At 39.5% G+C, this 14,661-nt stretch overlaps 1 protein-coding gene across 1 annotated transcript in view; it reads left to right on the top strand.

Annotated features, from left to right (window-relative positions):
- Positions 1 to 1,963, top strand: part of LOC311087133 (inositol-3-phosphate synthase 1-A-like) — a 17,506-nt gene extending 15,543 nt beyond the window's left edge. Inside the window, exon 11 of the mRNA XM_084120390.1 lies at positions 708 to 1,963. Within this exon, the coding sequence (XP_083976516.1) occupies positions 708 to 903 (196 nt within the window). The 3' untranslated portion in view covers positions 904 to 1,963. The remainder of the gene's footprint in view (positions 1 to 707) is intronic.
- Positions 1,964 to 14,661: the final 12,698 nt, after the last annotated feature.

The raw sequence follows: 14,661 nt of genomic DNA, 5'->3' as shown, positions 1-14,661 counted from the left end.
TTAAGAGCCACAAAACGGTATGTATCGTTTAAATTTCTTTTAAAAAATGACCAAATTTGAAAGGTGAGACTTTGTTTAATATGTTTAATATCAAAAGTAACCGAAAAGTAACCTGGTCTGTCCTGTCTGTCAGCGTGTTGTCAGTCTCCTCTCTGCTCCGCGATGTATTTTTCACTGCGTGAGAACATGGTGTGGCGTGTGGCGTGAGAGCAGCGTAGCTTGTCGGACATAGCGACAGTAACTAAGGGGGGCGGGTCTTTGCGAAGGGTCAATTTCATGCATAAACCTTTTAATTCAGCTCTAAATATCTTACATTGGGCGTCTTTGACCTCTTGTGGAAAAATAATAATATAAGATGATATTTCATGACTCTTGATGGCCTTATATCTCTATATGGAGCAAATGAGCTGTTCCTCTGGGTCCTAAAGTCAGTTTCTTCAGTGTGCATTCACATACACATGTAGACATTATAAATGTCTTTTTAAATGACATTTTAAAACAAAGTTTTAGCATTTTAAGTCTGAATTTTAAGCATTTTTTGTTTTTTTTCCCGTGTATTTGTGGTTCAAGTGCGACAAAAGTCCTGGAGTCTCAGACCCCTCTGATAAACACAATTTGTTTTTTTGTTTTATTTAGGGTCAAATGACCCGAGTGAAGGATGAGTGTTAAATCATGCCTGATATTGAGTGTGTGTGTGTGTTGTGCAGGGCTTGTCTCGGTCTCCCGCCTCAGAATCACATGCAGCTGGAGCACAAGATGGAGAAGAGCTTCATGCGTTCTCCGGAAAACCACATCCAGCATCCCGTCCTCGTCAACGGGAAGATCGACCACATCAGCGCTTATCAGTCCGCCAAATACATGGAGATCAAAAGTCATGAGAAGATGCAGCACTCAGTCTCATAGAAACCTCGAAGCATGAAAACAAACCAGACCTTAACGTTTATCACTGTTTTAAGTAGAAGTTTTGCATTACAGTCCTTTACGAATGCACATCCCTAACTGATTTATGGATATGCATTTGACTTTGAAAATATGAATGGCTTCTGTTCTTGTTTAGTGAGTACTGTACTTCTGATTTTGTACATTAATGCACTGAGGAAAAACCACTAGTTTCTGTTGGTGAAACAAAATGAAGAAAAAACATAATTCCTGAAAAGTTTGGTAAATAAATGCATTAGAAAATGATGATGAAAGTCATTGGGTTGAGTCATTTCGGGACGGGTTTTCGCTTTTATACTAATATAAAAATATAGCACAAAACTGGGAGTGACGGAGAACAATAAGTAATATTATTCAAATGAATGAATAAGATTAAAATCACTGACTAATGTGATTCAAAGAAAAATAGTTATTAATTTATTAATTAAAATAAATACAATTACACAAATTGGATTTAAATAAATAAATTAACAATTTTAACAGTATATTAGGCTACCATAGTGAGTGGAAAAATATTAATAATTTTAGATTCATAATAGTTTTTCAGAAATCGGGTGTTTGTAAAAGATTTAAATTTTAGAATGATGATGATTCACCAATTGGCTACTAATATTCCGATTTAATAGATTTAACAACTATTTTTGTTTAATAGTGACTATTTTATTTTTATATTTCTTCGTCTCACTAACATTTAGATATTTGAGCGAATGAAACAGCAAAAACAAAGACAGCTAGCGATGTTAGCCGAACACGTTCTCGGACAGGCGGAAGCGGAAGCGGAAGCGATCAGACCTGATTTGTTCGTGATCCATAAATGACTAAATCAAAAGACATTTCTCGCTGCTTTTCTTCTCCTGTTCTGTGTGAGCGTGTTTTTCACCCCCTTGTTCTGCTGTGTGTGAAATTAGTCTGTTTTCAGCCATGAAAAAAAAAGGTTTTGCAAAATGTCCTAAATTGCAGTTTGCATACTCTGTAACACCCTGTAACACTGTAAACAATAAACACTGGTGCATTGAGTAGGTCCGCACATTGTGCACGTGGTACGATATGGAAATAATTATCATAGGCAAATAACCTGTGACTCAGTTCATTTCTGAAACACTGTCCCTGTAGGAACAAACCACTGATCTAAATAGAATGACATTATTACATTATTATTAATGACATTATGTCATTATATAGATCAGTGGAACAAACCTTTACTCGCACACAGGCTATTACATGACATGCGTTTTAACATAAACATAAATGCATTTCTTTTTTCACTTCATGCAGTCAATAAACATCCTTTTGTAAACAACGGAGATCTAAACATGTAAGTTCGAGGTTGGAGTGTTACTCGACAGCATCTTCACATCAACGTTACATGCATTCCCGGTAATCGTCCATAGCGTATTACATATTACAACATCTCTCCTGAATATATACAAAAATATGTCAAGCTTTTTCTTTTTTTCAATAATGCGCACATTAACAATAATGAACAACAACAACCTGTTTGGTGTGTGCAAAAATAATGATGTAAAGTATTGGAGTAAATGTAATTAGTCGCTGTATATAAGTTTCTTTTTGGCTACTTTGTAGTTTTACTGAGTATCAAATATATTAGCAACTTTTAGTCTCTGCCTGACTACATTTTTTTAAAAGTAAATGTACTTTTTACTCCAATACATTTGTGATGAGTAATGCAATTACACATTACATTTTGCATGGCACTAACTTTTAAGAAGTGATATCGCCATCTACAGGGCAGTGAAGGAACTACATCTGTGTGTTTCGCCTCTACTCACACAAACTCATCCACAAGGCTACTTTACATTACTTTACATGATCTACTTTAATGCGAGTGCATTAGCAGGTGGTTGGTGAATCGCAGGTGTTTGATTTAGGTGATGAGGTCGTGATGAGGTCATGATGAGGTCACGATGAGGTCATGATGAGGCCGAAACCAGCACATCCAGTGCAAGTAGACCAAGCGTGCCGCACAAGCCCTGAAAAGTGAAGCCAAAATGTCTCGATCGCCCCCCGGTGGCTGGTCCTAGTATAGGTCATAAGCCCCGCCTCCCCGTGTTATTCAACGGGACGTGAGACCAACTAAACAATTAAATTACACTTCAAATATCTTTTTTCCAAAGGTGGTTTCTTTCATTTGCAGTCGTTTTTATCACGCTGATGTTAGTTCAAGTGTCTGTTTCAAAAATAAGTTGGTTTTTAGTTAGTTACGTGATGCGGTGGTGTAACGTCATGATTGACAGCTGTGATTGACAGGTTCTCTGAGCGAAGTAGTCACTGAAGCACCAACGGACATTTTTTGGGGATCTTCGGAGGACTGAGGAGATTGTATTTACTTTATTTTAACAAGCCTCTTGTCGTACTGCAATCAATTTTTAAAAAAGTGTGCAGAATGCACTCTCTCTGCGAGAGTGAGGGCGGAGCGTTGATTTCGCGGCTTTACTTCCTGCTCGCTACTGCGCGGGTCTGGTCCCGAGATCGCTACTGCGCGGGTCTGGTCCCGATCGCTACTGCGCGGGTCTGGTCCCGATCGCTACTGCGCGGGTCTGGTCCCGAGATCGCTACTGCGCGGGTCTGGTCCCGATCGCTACTGCGCGGGTCTGGTCCCGATCGCTACTGCGCGGGTCTGGTCCCGATCGCTACTGCGCGGGTCTGGTCCCGAGATCGCTACTGCGCGGGTCTGGTCCCGATCGCTACTGCGCGGGTCTGGTCCCGATCGCTACTGCGCGGGTCTGGTCCCGAGATCGCTACTGCGCGGGTCTGGTCCCGAGATCGCTACTGCGCGGGTCTGGTCCCGATCGCTACTGCGCGGGTCTGGTCCCGAGATCGCTACTGCGCGGGTCTGGTCCCGATCGCTACTGCGCGGGTCTGGTCCCGAGATCGCTACTGCGCGGGTCTGGTCCCGAGATCGCTACTGCGCGGGTCTGGTCCCGAGATCGCTACTGCGCGGGTCTGGTCCCGATCGCTACTGCGCGGGTCTGGTCCCGATCGCTACTGCGCGGGTCTGGTCCCGAGATCGCTACTGCGCGGGTCTGGTCCCGAGATCGCTACTGCGCGGGTCTGGTCCCGATCGCTACTGCGCGGGTCTGGTCCCGAGATCGCTACTGCGCGGGTCTGGTCCCGATCGCTACTGCGCGGGTCTGGTCCCGAGATCGCTACTGCGCGGGTCTGGTCCCGAGATCGCTACTGCGCGGGTCTGGTCCCGATCGCTACTGCGCGGGTCTGGTCCCGAGATCGCTACTGCGCGGGTCTGGTCCCGATCGCTACTGCGCGGGTCTGGTCCCGATCGCTACTGCGCGGGTCTGGTCCCGAGATCGCTACTGCGCGGGTCTGGTCCCGATCGCTACTGCGCGGGTCTGGTCCCGAGATCGCTACTGCGCGGGTCTGGTCCCGATCGCTACTGCGCGGGTCTGGTCCCGAGATCGCTACTGCGCGGGTCTGGTCCCGAGATCGCTACTGCGCGGGTCTGGTCCCGATCGCTACTGCGCGGGTCTGGTCCCGAGATCGCTACAGCGCGGGTCTGGTCCCGAGATCGCTACTGCGCAGACTCAAGTTCCAATATGTCAGCGCCATATCGGGACACTGGCGGGCTTCAGTTCTCATCAATGGAAGAAGCATCGTCCATCTTTTTTTACAGTCTATGAAGTAGACTATATGACTATTTAATTTTACTTAACATTATTTTGTCTATCCACTATACTGACGAGACTTTTTGAAGGATACTGGTTTACTAACGGCCTTTTTGTGCACTTGAGCTGAACTGAGGCTTGAGAGTTTGTAGACGTTTAAGTGTCCACCTTTATTTATTGCAATATTTAGGCGTTCGGTTTTATTTTGAATTTAGAAAATAAACACGATTTCTCATCTTACAAATCAGTTGTTTCTTATTTTCACAGGAATGTCTCTCAGGTGTCGAGGTGCATCTTTGTGGATCAGAATTAGCAAAATACTTAAGAACTGTTTAAATCAGACACTCTAATACTTTTACTCAAATATATTGGAATTGGTGACTTGTAACTTGTAATGGAGTAATTTTCGCTGTGATGTTTCTCTATACTTTTACTGAAGTGTGTTTTTCAGGTGCTCTTTACACCTCTGTGATTTTGTCTTCAACTGGATCCTTGTGGCTTTCTTCAACCACATCTCTTCTGGGTGTTTCATGTAATTGTGCCTTTTTCTGGATGTTCTGTGTGTGTGTGTGTGTGTGTGTGTGTGTGTGTGTCATGAGAAAGATATGAGAAATATATCTACAGAAAGCTTGAAATGTCTGCTTTTAAACGAAACAATTAAAATGGAAAACGAATATTCTCGTAATCCGTTTGAAACGTGCATAGACTCGTCCACTGCAGAGATGAGGAGTCAGCATCGTGACTTAATCTCTGCAACACAGAAAACATTACCAATAAATTATTAAAATGTTTAAACAGTCTCCTTCTGTTTTTCACCACACACTCATAATCGCTAGGTTTGCCGGTGCGCTGTGGCGAGATTAATGCATGTGTTTGAGCGCTGATTAGCCTATGTCTATATTATATAGAAGGCTCGTTATTATGAATTATGGCTTATTAACATAAATGCGCGATTAGTCGACTAATTGCTTAAATGAATGGCGGCTAGTCAACCACAAAAATCTTTAGTCGAGGGCTGGCACGTAGTTAGAATTTGTGACTCCTTTATCGACCACCCAGCAGGCACCTTGACGTCATTTTGACATCAACAAATAGTCAAGATTTTGACCACCATGTATGACATGCATGAATATGCATATTTTCATTATATTTTGTAATTATTTCCTTGTGGTTGTAAAGAGGCCCAACAAAGATATCAATCTGACATGTTTTTTCTGGTCCCTACATCTCAGGTCAATATCATTGACATTAAATCGATGTTGATTTGATGTCAGGAAACAAGACGTCAAATTGATGTGAAATTTATGTCAAAAAAATGTCTGAAATGTCTGAAAAAAGTATATTTATTACTCATTGTAAATCAATGTGACTCATTTTCAACATCTAAAAGACCTAGCCTGAATGATCTTGAAAGTTGTAGACCTAGGTCTATGTATTTTGCATGTGTGTTTTTATTTATTTAAATCCTAGCATATTTACATTTAGTTCACGTGTAAAATGACAGCAGACTACAGCTAAAAAGACTACAGCGTCGGTCAGACGTTGGATTTTGGTTGAAAATGAAAGTCGGGTTGATGTCTAAATCCAATGTTTGTTTGACGTCAGGCTCCAACGTTGGGCAGTCGTTGAATTTTGGTTAGAATAAACCAAACAAAAAGGTGAAATGCATGGCCATACACTTATTACCAGCTTCACTTAAAACTAACCAGATTTACTTTATTTAATTTCCGGTTTAAAGAAATAATATTTTGTATTTTAAAGTTACCATGATGGTGGTTAGCGTTTGCTTTAGTTGTGCTCTTGACCCTTGACTCTTTAAATTAAACTCTTCTCTGGCTGCTATAATTGTGTGTTTATAAAGCACAATTGTAGCTAAAAAAAGCCAAGAAATGATGATGATGATGATGATGATGATGATGATGATGATGATGATGATGACGACGACGACGACGACATCATGTAATTGCCTTAATCCCTAAATTAAGGCATTATGCCTAAACCCCCCCAGCGTTCCCAGGCGGAAAACCAACCTTGCAACTTGGGGACTACCGTCCCGGCAAGATAGAAATCGGAAGTCTCGTGAGAAGCGAGAACGAAAACGAGAACGAGCGCGAAACACGAATTGCTTTACGGCAATTCGACATAAACACACACGCATGTATGATGTATTACCAGATTACCCACCTCGGTAGACATAAGCCGTTTCTCAATATGCGTTCTTGTCTGTAGGCTACTTGTGTTCTTGTGGACTTGTGACAGGGATGGGCAGTATTTCAGATACATGTATTTAAAATACGTATTTGAAATACAAAATACTATTTTGTATTTTGTATTTTAAAGCCTTTGGAAAAAATCAAATGTAATTTGTATTTAAATACATTTAAGTTGAGTATTTTTGTATTTTCAAAATACATAAAATACTTTTTGCCAGTCAACCTCTTTATCAGGGTACTGATTTTGTGCATGAAATAGTTCAGACATTCACTAGCTCAACATTGGGTCAGCGATTTTCTTTGGAATAAGGTGAGAATGTCATGATCAATTCTACTTGTTGATTAAAGTTAAAATAGTGCATTATTCACTTCAGTTAACATGAAAGAATAAAAGAGCACAGACAAGTGGGAAAATAGCGTTAGCCAATCATTCTTGACCAGTTGTTATGGAAGCTTGTTTCCGACACAAAATAAAACATTTTAAAAGATAATTTTGACTTTAGTTCTCAGAATTGCGAGATATAGCCTAGCCTAAAGTCAGAATTGCGTGAAATAAAAGTCGCAATTGCGTTTTATAAAGTCAGAATTGCGAGATATAAAGTCAGAATTGCGTGAAATAAAGTCGCAAAATGCGTGTTATAAAGTCAGAATTGTGAGATATAAAGTTAGAATTGTGTGTTATAAAGTCAGAATGTACTTTTTTTCTCGCAATTGCAACTTTATATCATGCAATTCTGACTTTATAACACATAATTGCGAGTTTATATCTCGCAATTCTTACATCTTTTCTCAGAATTGTGAGATATAAACTCACAATTGTGAGATTTAAAGTCCAATTCTAAGGGAAAAAGAGACAGACTTTTTTTTTACCTCAGAATAGTTTATATCTCACAGTTCTGACTTTATAACACGCAATTGCGACTTTATATCATGCAATTCTGACTTTATTTCTCAGAATTCTGAGAAAAATAGTCACAATTCTGACTTGATATATCGCAATTGTGAGAAAAAAAAGTCAGAATTGTGAGATAAAAAGTCGCAATTATTATTATTTATTTATTATTCAGTGGCGGAAACAAGCTTCCATAGGTTGTTGATTTTTATCAACTAGCTTGTCAAATGTGTTTAAAGCATTACTGCATGTTAGGGCTGGGTGATATGACACTACATATCATAGTGATATAAAGTGTGAATTGATGGAACTTAAATCGTTAGATATGCCTATTTGTGGGGTAAGCAAATTTATCCGTGCAGCTTTTAGTGGGCAGGAATTATTGGAACGTTGGAGTGGAAAAAGAAGCACTGATGAATGATACTCCACAAAAATCTTCAGCTTTTAATGTTATTGTACATAAAAAATAATAATAAAAAAGAGGTAAATAGTGTCAAATTAATGTAAATTAATTCTAATTTTAAATTTTAGATACACTTTCTAATTTTAATAAACTTATAGAAACAAATAAACTTTACATAAAATAAACAAAATTACTTTAAAAGCATTGAACTACCTGCAAAAAAAAGAAAAGAAAAAAAAAATCCAAAGAGTTTGAAATTCAGTTTATTCTGTGGAATCAAAACTGATATTGAGACTTGTGAAACCATGATATTGTTACTGTGAAGTAAAATTGAGATTTTGGTCATATCGCCCATCCATATTATTTGCTAGATAGCAGAAAAGGTTCCCACAGTTTTACATACAGTATGATTTTTTTATAGTGTTCACCACAAGTAATAGACTACATTGTAACCAGAAATAAGTAGCCATATCAATTTTGCATAAGTTTATTTGTAATTGCCAGAAAGAAAGAAAGAAAGAAAGAAAGAAAGAAAGAAAGAAAGAAAGAAAGAAAGAAAGGGCAGAGATGTGGTTAGGAATGAAAAGTCAGTAGGCCTGTAGTTTCTTCATTCACTGTGACCTGTAGGCCTACCTGCACTGGATGGCCAATTTCACATGTATTTTGTGTATTTTCAAAATACAAAATACTGTATTTGTATTTAAATACATTTTTTCACACAGTATTTTGTATTTGTATTTAAATACATTTTTCCACACAGTATTTTGTATTTGTATTTTAAATACGTTTCCATGTATTTATGCCCATCTCTGACTTGTGAAACGCCATCAGTTGCTGCCCTAGTACTGTTCCAATTCAAAGTTCACATCTAGCCAAGTCCAGTTCAAATCTCCGGATGTGTTCTTGATCCGCCCCTTTTACCGAGGATGCATCTAGTGGTGACTTGTGCGAACTTGAGACAGCCAGGTATCCCAGAATGCATCTCACACCAACCAGCAAGCGTCAATAGCGGAGGAGAAACCCCGCGTAATTTAAAAATACTGCTATAATTGTGTCACGAAATGTAGTTTTAAGAGTATTTCAGGCGAGAACGTAGTTGTTTAAAGGTCAAATCTTTGGTTTATTTATAAAGATAGTATGGAGTGAAAACAGTCTCAAAACCTTCCACAAATGCACGCGAGAGATCCACATGTGTGCAAAGCAATCCACAAATGCACGCGAGAGATCCACATGTGTGCGCAGCAATCCACAAATGCACGCGAGAGATCCACATGTGTGCGCAGCAATCCACAAATGCACGCGAGAGATCCACATGTGTGCAAAGCAATCCACAAATGCACGCGAGAGATCCACATGTGCGCGCAGCAATCCACAAATGCACGCGAGAGATCCACATGTGTGCAAAGCAATCCACAAATGCACGCGAGAGATCCACATGTGTGCGCAGCAATCCACAAATGCACGCGAGAGATCCACATGTGCGCGCAGCAATCCACAAATGCACGCGAGAGATCCACACACGCAAAGCAATCCACAAATGCACGCGAGAGATTCACACACACAAAGCAATCCACAAATGCACGCGAGAGATTATCTCTCTCACACACACACACACACAGCGATCCACGAATGCACGCGAGAGATCCACACACACACACACACAGCGATCCACACACAATCGTGCATTATTGTCCTTACTCGCATTGCTTTGCACACAACACAATTCACAACTTTGCTTTATCTGTACCTGTAATTTCAGAGTCTTTTGCATTGGTGTTCTGCCTTAAAAATGCCCCTGAATATGCGCTTTTGTATCTGTGGAATCGTTTGAGACTGTCGTTCCGCGGCCCTGATTCACAAATGCACACAAGCCTATCTGTCTCATAGACTGTGATCTGTCCCCATTACCTGCAAAGATGCTATATGGTGTCTTCCTCCAGAGGGCGCTAACCGGCCTTCGAGCTGAATCTCCCAAAGGGCTGGATTCATTTCGTTTTCGGACTTAGCGAGACAACTGAAGTCTAAACATTTTTCACTAAATATCATATACATACATGCAAAGGTAGAGTAAAACCAAACCCCTTTTTTATTCTTCAACGTGAAATCAGAATAGGCTATGTAACCTATTAAGAAAACCATACCCCACAGATAACAGGAAAGCTTTAAAGTATTTCTGTAACTGTTGGCAAACTACAAGGCTGTACGTTTTCTTTTGTTTATATAATTGTAGTTCTGAATGTACTTTGTGTAATAACACTTTAAATTTAATGAACCATTAAATTTAAAGTGTTTTTTGTGTTGTGGTTGCAGCCAAATAAATATTGCCTTGAATTGAGTATATCATCCAGTCTCATTATTTAGTTGGTTGAAATAATATACTTTTCCCCCATTTTTATTATATAACTCTTAATAAACTTTGATTTTTTTTTGCTAAAGCTTTATAGTAAATGAACAGATCAAAAAAAGATGAACAACTGGTTCATCTGATTCAGCACAAAAGGAGCAACTGACGCAAATCTCACTTTCCAACTTTTCCATGTAATGGTTTGCATAAGAATTGTTTACTTGAGGGTAATACTTGTGGATTCTTTTGAAAGAAATATTTTACTTTGTTGGTTAAATTATGTGGAAGCATTCATCCATTCTTTAAAAATAAGGAAAGCAAAACATACAGGTAATTGCTGAAAATATATTAATTTCCATTTAATATATGTGTGTGAGGGGAGGGGTTATTACACAAAGTACATTCAGAACTACAATTATATAAACAAAAGAAAACGTACAGCCTTGTAGTTTGCCAACAGTTACAGAAATACTTTAAAGCTTTCCTGTTATCTGTGGGGTATGGTTTTCTTAATAGGTTACATAGCCTATTCTGATTTCACGTTGAAGAATAAAAAAGGGGTTTGGTTTTACTCTACCTTTGCATGTATGTATATGATATTTAGTGAAAAATGTTTAGACTTCAGTTGTCTCGCTAAGTCCGAAAACGAAATGAATCCAGCCCTTTGGGAGATTCAGCTCGAAGGCCGGTTAGCGCCCTCTGGAGGAAGACACCATATAGCATCTTTGCAGGTAATGGGGACAGATCACAGTCTATGAGACAGATAGGCTTGTGTGCATTTGTGAATCAGGGCCGCGGAACGACAGTCTCAAAAGATTCCACAGATACAAAAGCGCATATTCAGGGGCATTTTTAAGGCAGAACACCAATGCAAAAGACTCTGAAATTACAGGTACAGATAAAGCAAAGTTGTGAATTGTGTTGTGAGCAAAGCAATGCGAGTAAGGACAATAATGCACGATTGCGTGTGTGTGGATCGCTGTGTGTGTGTGGATCTCTCGCGTGCATTCGTGGATCGCTGTGTTTGTGTGTGAGAGAGATAATCTCTCGCGTGCATTTGTGGATTGCTTTAGGCTTGTTTGAGATGCGCCTAGCCTCGCCTGAAATGTGTGCGAGAGTAGGCGGCTGCAGTGAGGGGAGGAGTGAAAAAAGCGCAGGCAAGACGGACAGTTCTCTCTTCTCGCAATGGATCTGACACCTGTGAGATCAAAGATGGATATCGCGGGATTCACGATATTCACGCTCGTGCACGGTGTTGCTAATAAACTGGATGTAATTTAAGTTCTGTTGCTTTTATATTAAAATAAATAAAATGAACAAGACACCCAAAGTACTTGTTATTTAATTCCATTCCAAATACATGTTTATCAATATTTTTTTCTTTAATACAGACATATGTGTTTTTATTTATTTTATTTTTTTATAAAAATTCAATTGCATAACCCAAAGAGATCGCACTGTCAGATAGTTTGGGAATATTCACACATAAAATATACACATAAAACATGATATTAGAGTTTTAAATTCAAACATTTTAAAAAAGAACAATACATCACAGTTGTTTAAACCAATGAGCATTAAGCTGTGTCGTCAGCAAGTCGTTTCCCATCATGCTTTTGATCATGCTTTTGATCAGCGCAGTCAGTGGAGAGCAACTGCGCTCGGCTGCAGAATCCGACACATCCGCCTTGCGATCGCGAGAGATTTTTGACATACGTCAGCATGACATCAGAGCAAGGCGGACCGCACTCGGACACATTTCTAACCGGCATGCATCTCGCGCTGATCACCGGTGATCGATTCTGCGCAGATTTTGCTCATCTCAAACAAGCCTTTTGTGTGTGTGAATCTCTCGCGTGCATTTGTGGATTGCTTTGCGTGTGTGGATCTCTCGCGTGCATTTGTGGATTGCTGCGCGCACATGTGGATCTCTCGCGTGCATTTGTGGATTGCTGCGCGCACATGTGGATCTCTCGCGTGCATTTGTTGATTGCTGCGCGCACATGTGGATCTCTCGCGTGCATTTGTGGATTGCTGCGCACGCATGTGGATCTCTCGCGTGCATTTGTGGAAGGTTTTGAGACTGTTTTCACTCCATAAGATAGCGCCTATTTGAAAATTTGATCTGACGTTTTCGGAGTTGTGAGCAGTGGCGTCATGCCCATTCAAAGTGAGGGGGCACGTGCCCCCTCAGATTTTTCCTCCCTGATAATTTTTTTGTCACAACTTTATTCCTATTATGCTCCATAATATACCAGAGCCTATAACGACTCAAATGTATTCTTCTGGATGTGTAATAAATCGGTCAGCATCAGCCCGCCCCTTTTTCCTAATATGGTGTCTGTGTATATCAAATCTAGAGCGCTACGCGCGTCTTTCGATAGGAACGCACGTTGAGCTGGCAATGTTTTACAGATGGTCTTGAAGTGGTAAGTGGGCAAAGCAACAAATCGGCATTGAATTAGTTATCGGATGATATTAAAAGGTAGTGGGATTATTTGTGGTTGACCTGGAAATTTTAACTTGATCAAAAAGTTATGGATCTGATATTAGCTGCGAATTCAGAGCATTAACTTAAGTTGTGTCAGTGTAACGTTATCGATAGCTAGCCTAGTCTAACCGTAAACTAGTTGGCAAACGTTACTGCCATACAAAGCCATAGTAACGTTATCTGATCGGTTTTGAAACATAATAATGAGCAGTGTAACTACAGTATTTCAATGATTTTACTAAAGTAATGTTACATATTACATTTGATTTGATTACTTTTTTACATTTCTGTCAAATATTAACCATTTTCAAATAAAAGGGGTAGTGTTAACCTTATTCAGCACTGAAATCTGTCAAACTTCTTTCAAAGTCCTTCATCACATATTAATATTAAAATAACTTAATTTCAGAGCACCACAAAGTCAGACCTCAGCACCTTTATGTACCTTTAATGTAAGATCGTTCTTGGGTCACATACCAATTTAAAATCATAACATAAAAACTGCAATGGTACTGTTTTTAAAATCATGTGTAGTAGGCCTAAGTGTAGTAGGCCTAAGTGTACAGTAAGTGTGTGTGTAAACATGCTTTAATGAAGTAGACTTCAAAAGCTTTTGAATTTGAGCTTCTTTCATCAAACTGTCTTTTACATAAACTTACAAAATAGATACTTTAACTTAGTCCTCAGATAGAGGAGGGTTGCTGCTAGCTCCGTTAAGGTATTTCTGTCCCTCCCAAACTGCATTGAAATGGTATGTTTAGCAGCCAGAATTTAAACATTTTCAGGGGGAGAAACCCCCTTACCCCTCCTAACATGATCCATATCACCCGTCAGAAAACAATTGCAACGTCTCAGATTGTGCCCCCCCAGAATTTTGGCTTGCATGACGCCCCTGGTTGTGAGAACCAGGCAATCGGACGCTCGGCGCTCATGTACCCCGCCGAGAACAGCCTTTCCTCGGCTACTGCTGCTGACTGCCGCTGGCTCGGCTGTCTCTAGTCTAGTGGTTTAACATTCGTCTTGTGTATATCCAACGGGCGATTTATTTATTTTATTTGTCTCAATGTATAATTTGTTCCCTGGCAAAACGTTTTAGCTGAGGGCAAAGTTACGTTTTATAGCTTTATTTAATGTTACTCTATTTAACTTTAACGTTGTAGCCTAGAGAGCTGACTTATGTTTGACTGAATCGTTGGCTTTATTATTGTATAGCTTCTTATACCTTTTAGGCTATTATACTTTTAGAATGGCTATTATTGATCATTAAAACTGGCATTTAACAAAAAAAGGTTGTCATTTTATTTTATATATTTAAAACATATAAAATATTTTATTATAGCCTACATGTTGCCTACATTCTCTTCACTGTATGTACATATATAATAAAATTAAATGACACAACCCTGTCTCTTTTTGCTAAATGTTAGTTTTAATGATCAATATTATGTTTTTTATTCATCATATTTTTAAAATGAAAAAAAAAAAGAGTCAGGGTTGTGCTTTATATTTCGTGTTGTTATAAATATGCAGTGAAGATAATCAGTTGCGTTGCCTGAACCACATTTGTGTGGCCATTATGTTAAAGGTTTTTTTAAATGAAAATGAAAAGAGGCAAAGTGGTGGTTTATAACATATTTTGTTTTATTTGTAGCCTAGATATACATAAAGAGATAACCGGAGTAGCCAGAGTGAGCTGAGTGACGCTATCAAGTACGCCGCTGTTCCATTTCAGAATTAT

Source organism: Abramis brama (genome assembly GCF_963993115.1).
Source record: "Abramis brama genome assembly, chromosome: 7".
In the NCBI taxonomy this organism is placed as follows: Eukaryota; Metazoa; Chordata; class Actinopteri; order Cypriniformes; family Leuciscidae; genus Abramis; species Abramis brama.
The sequence above is the reverse complement of the archived record's forward strand: the minus strand, read 5'-3'. Positions and strand labels throughout refer to the sequence as shown.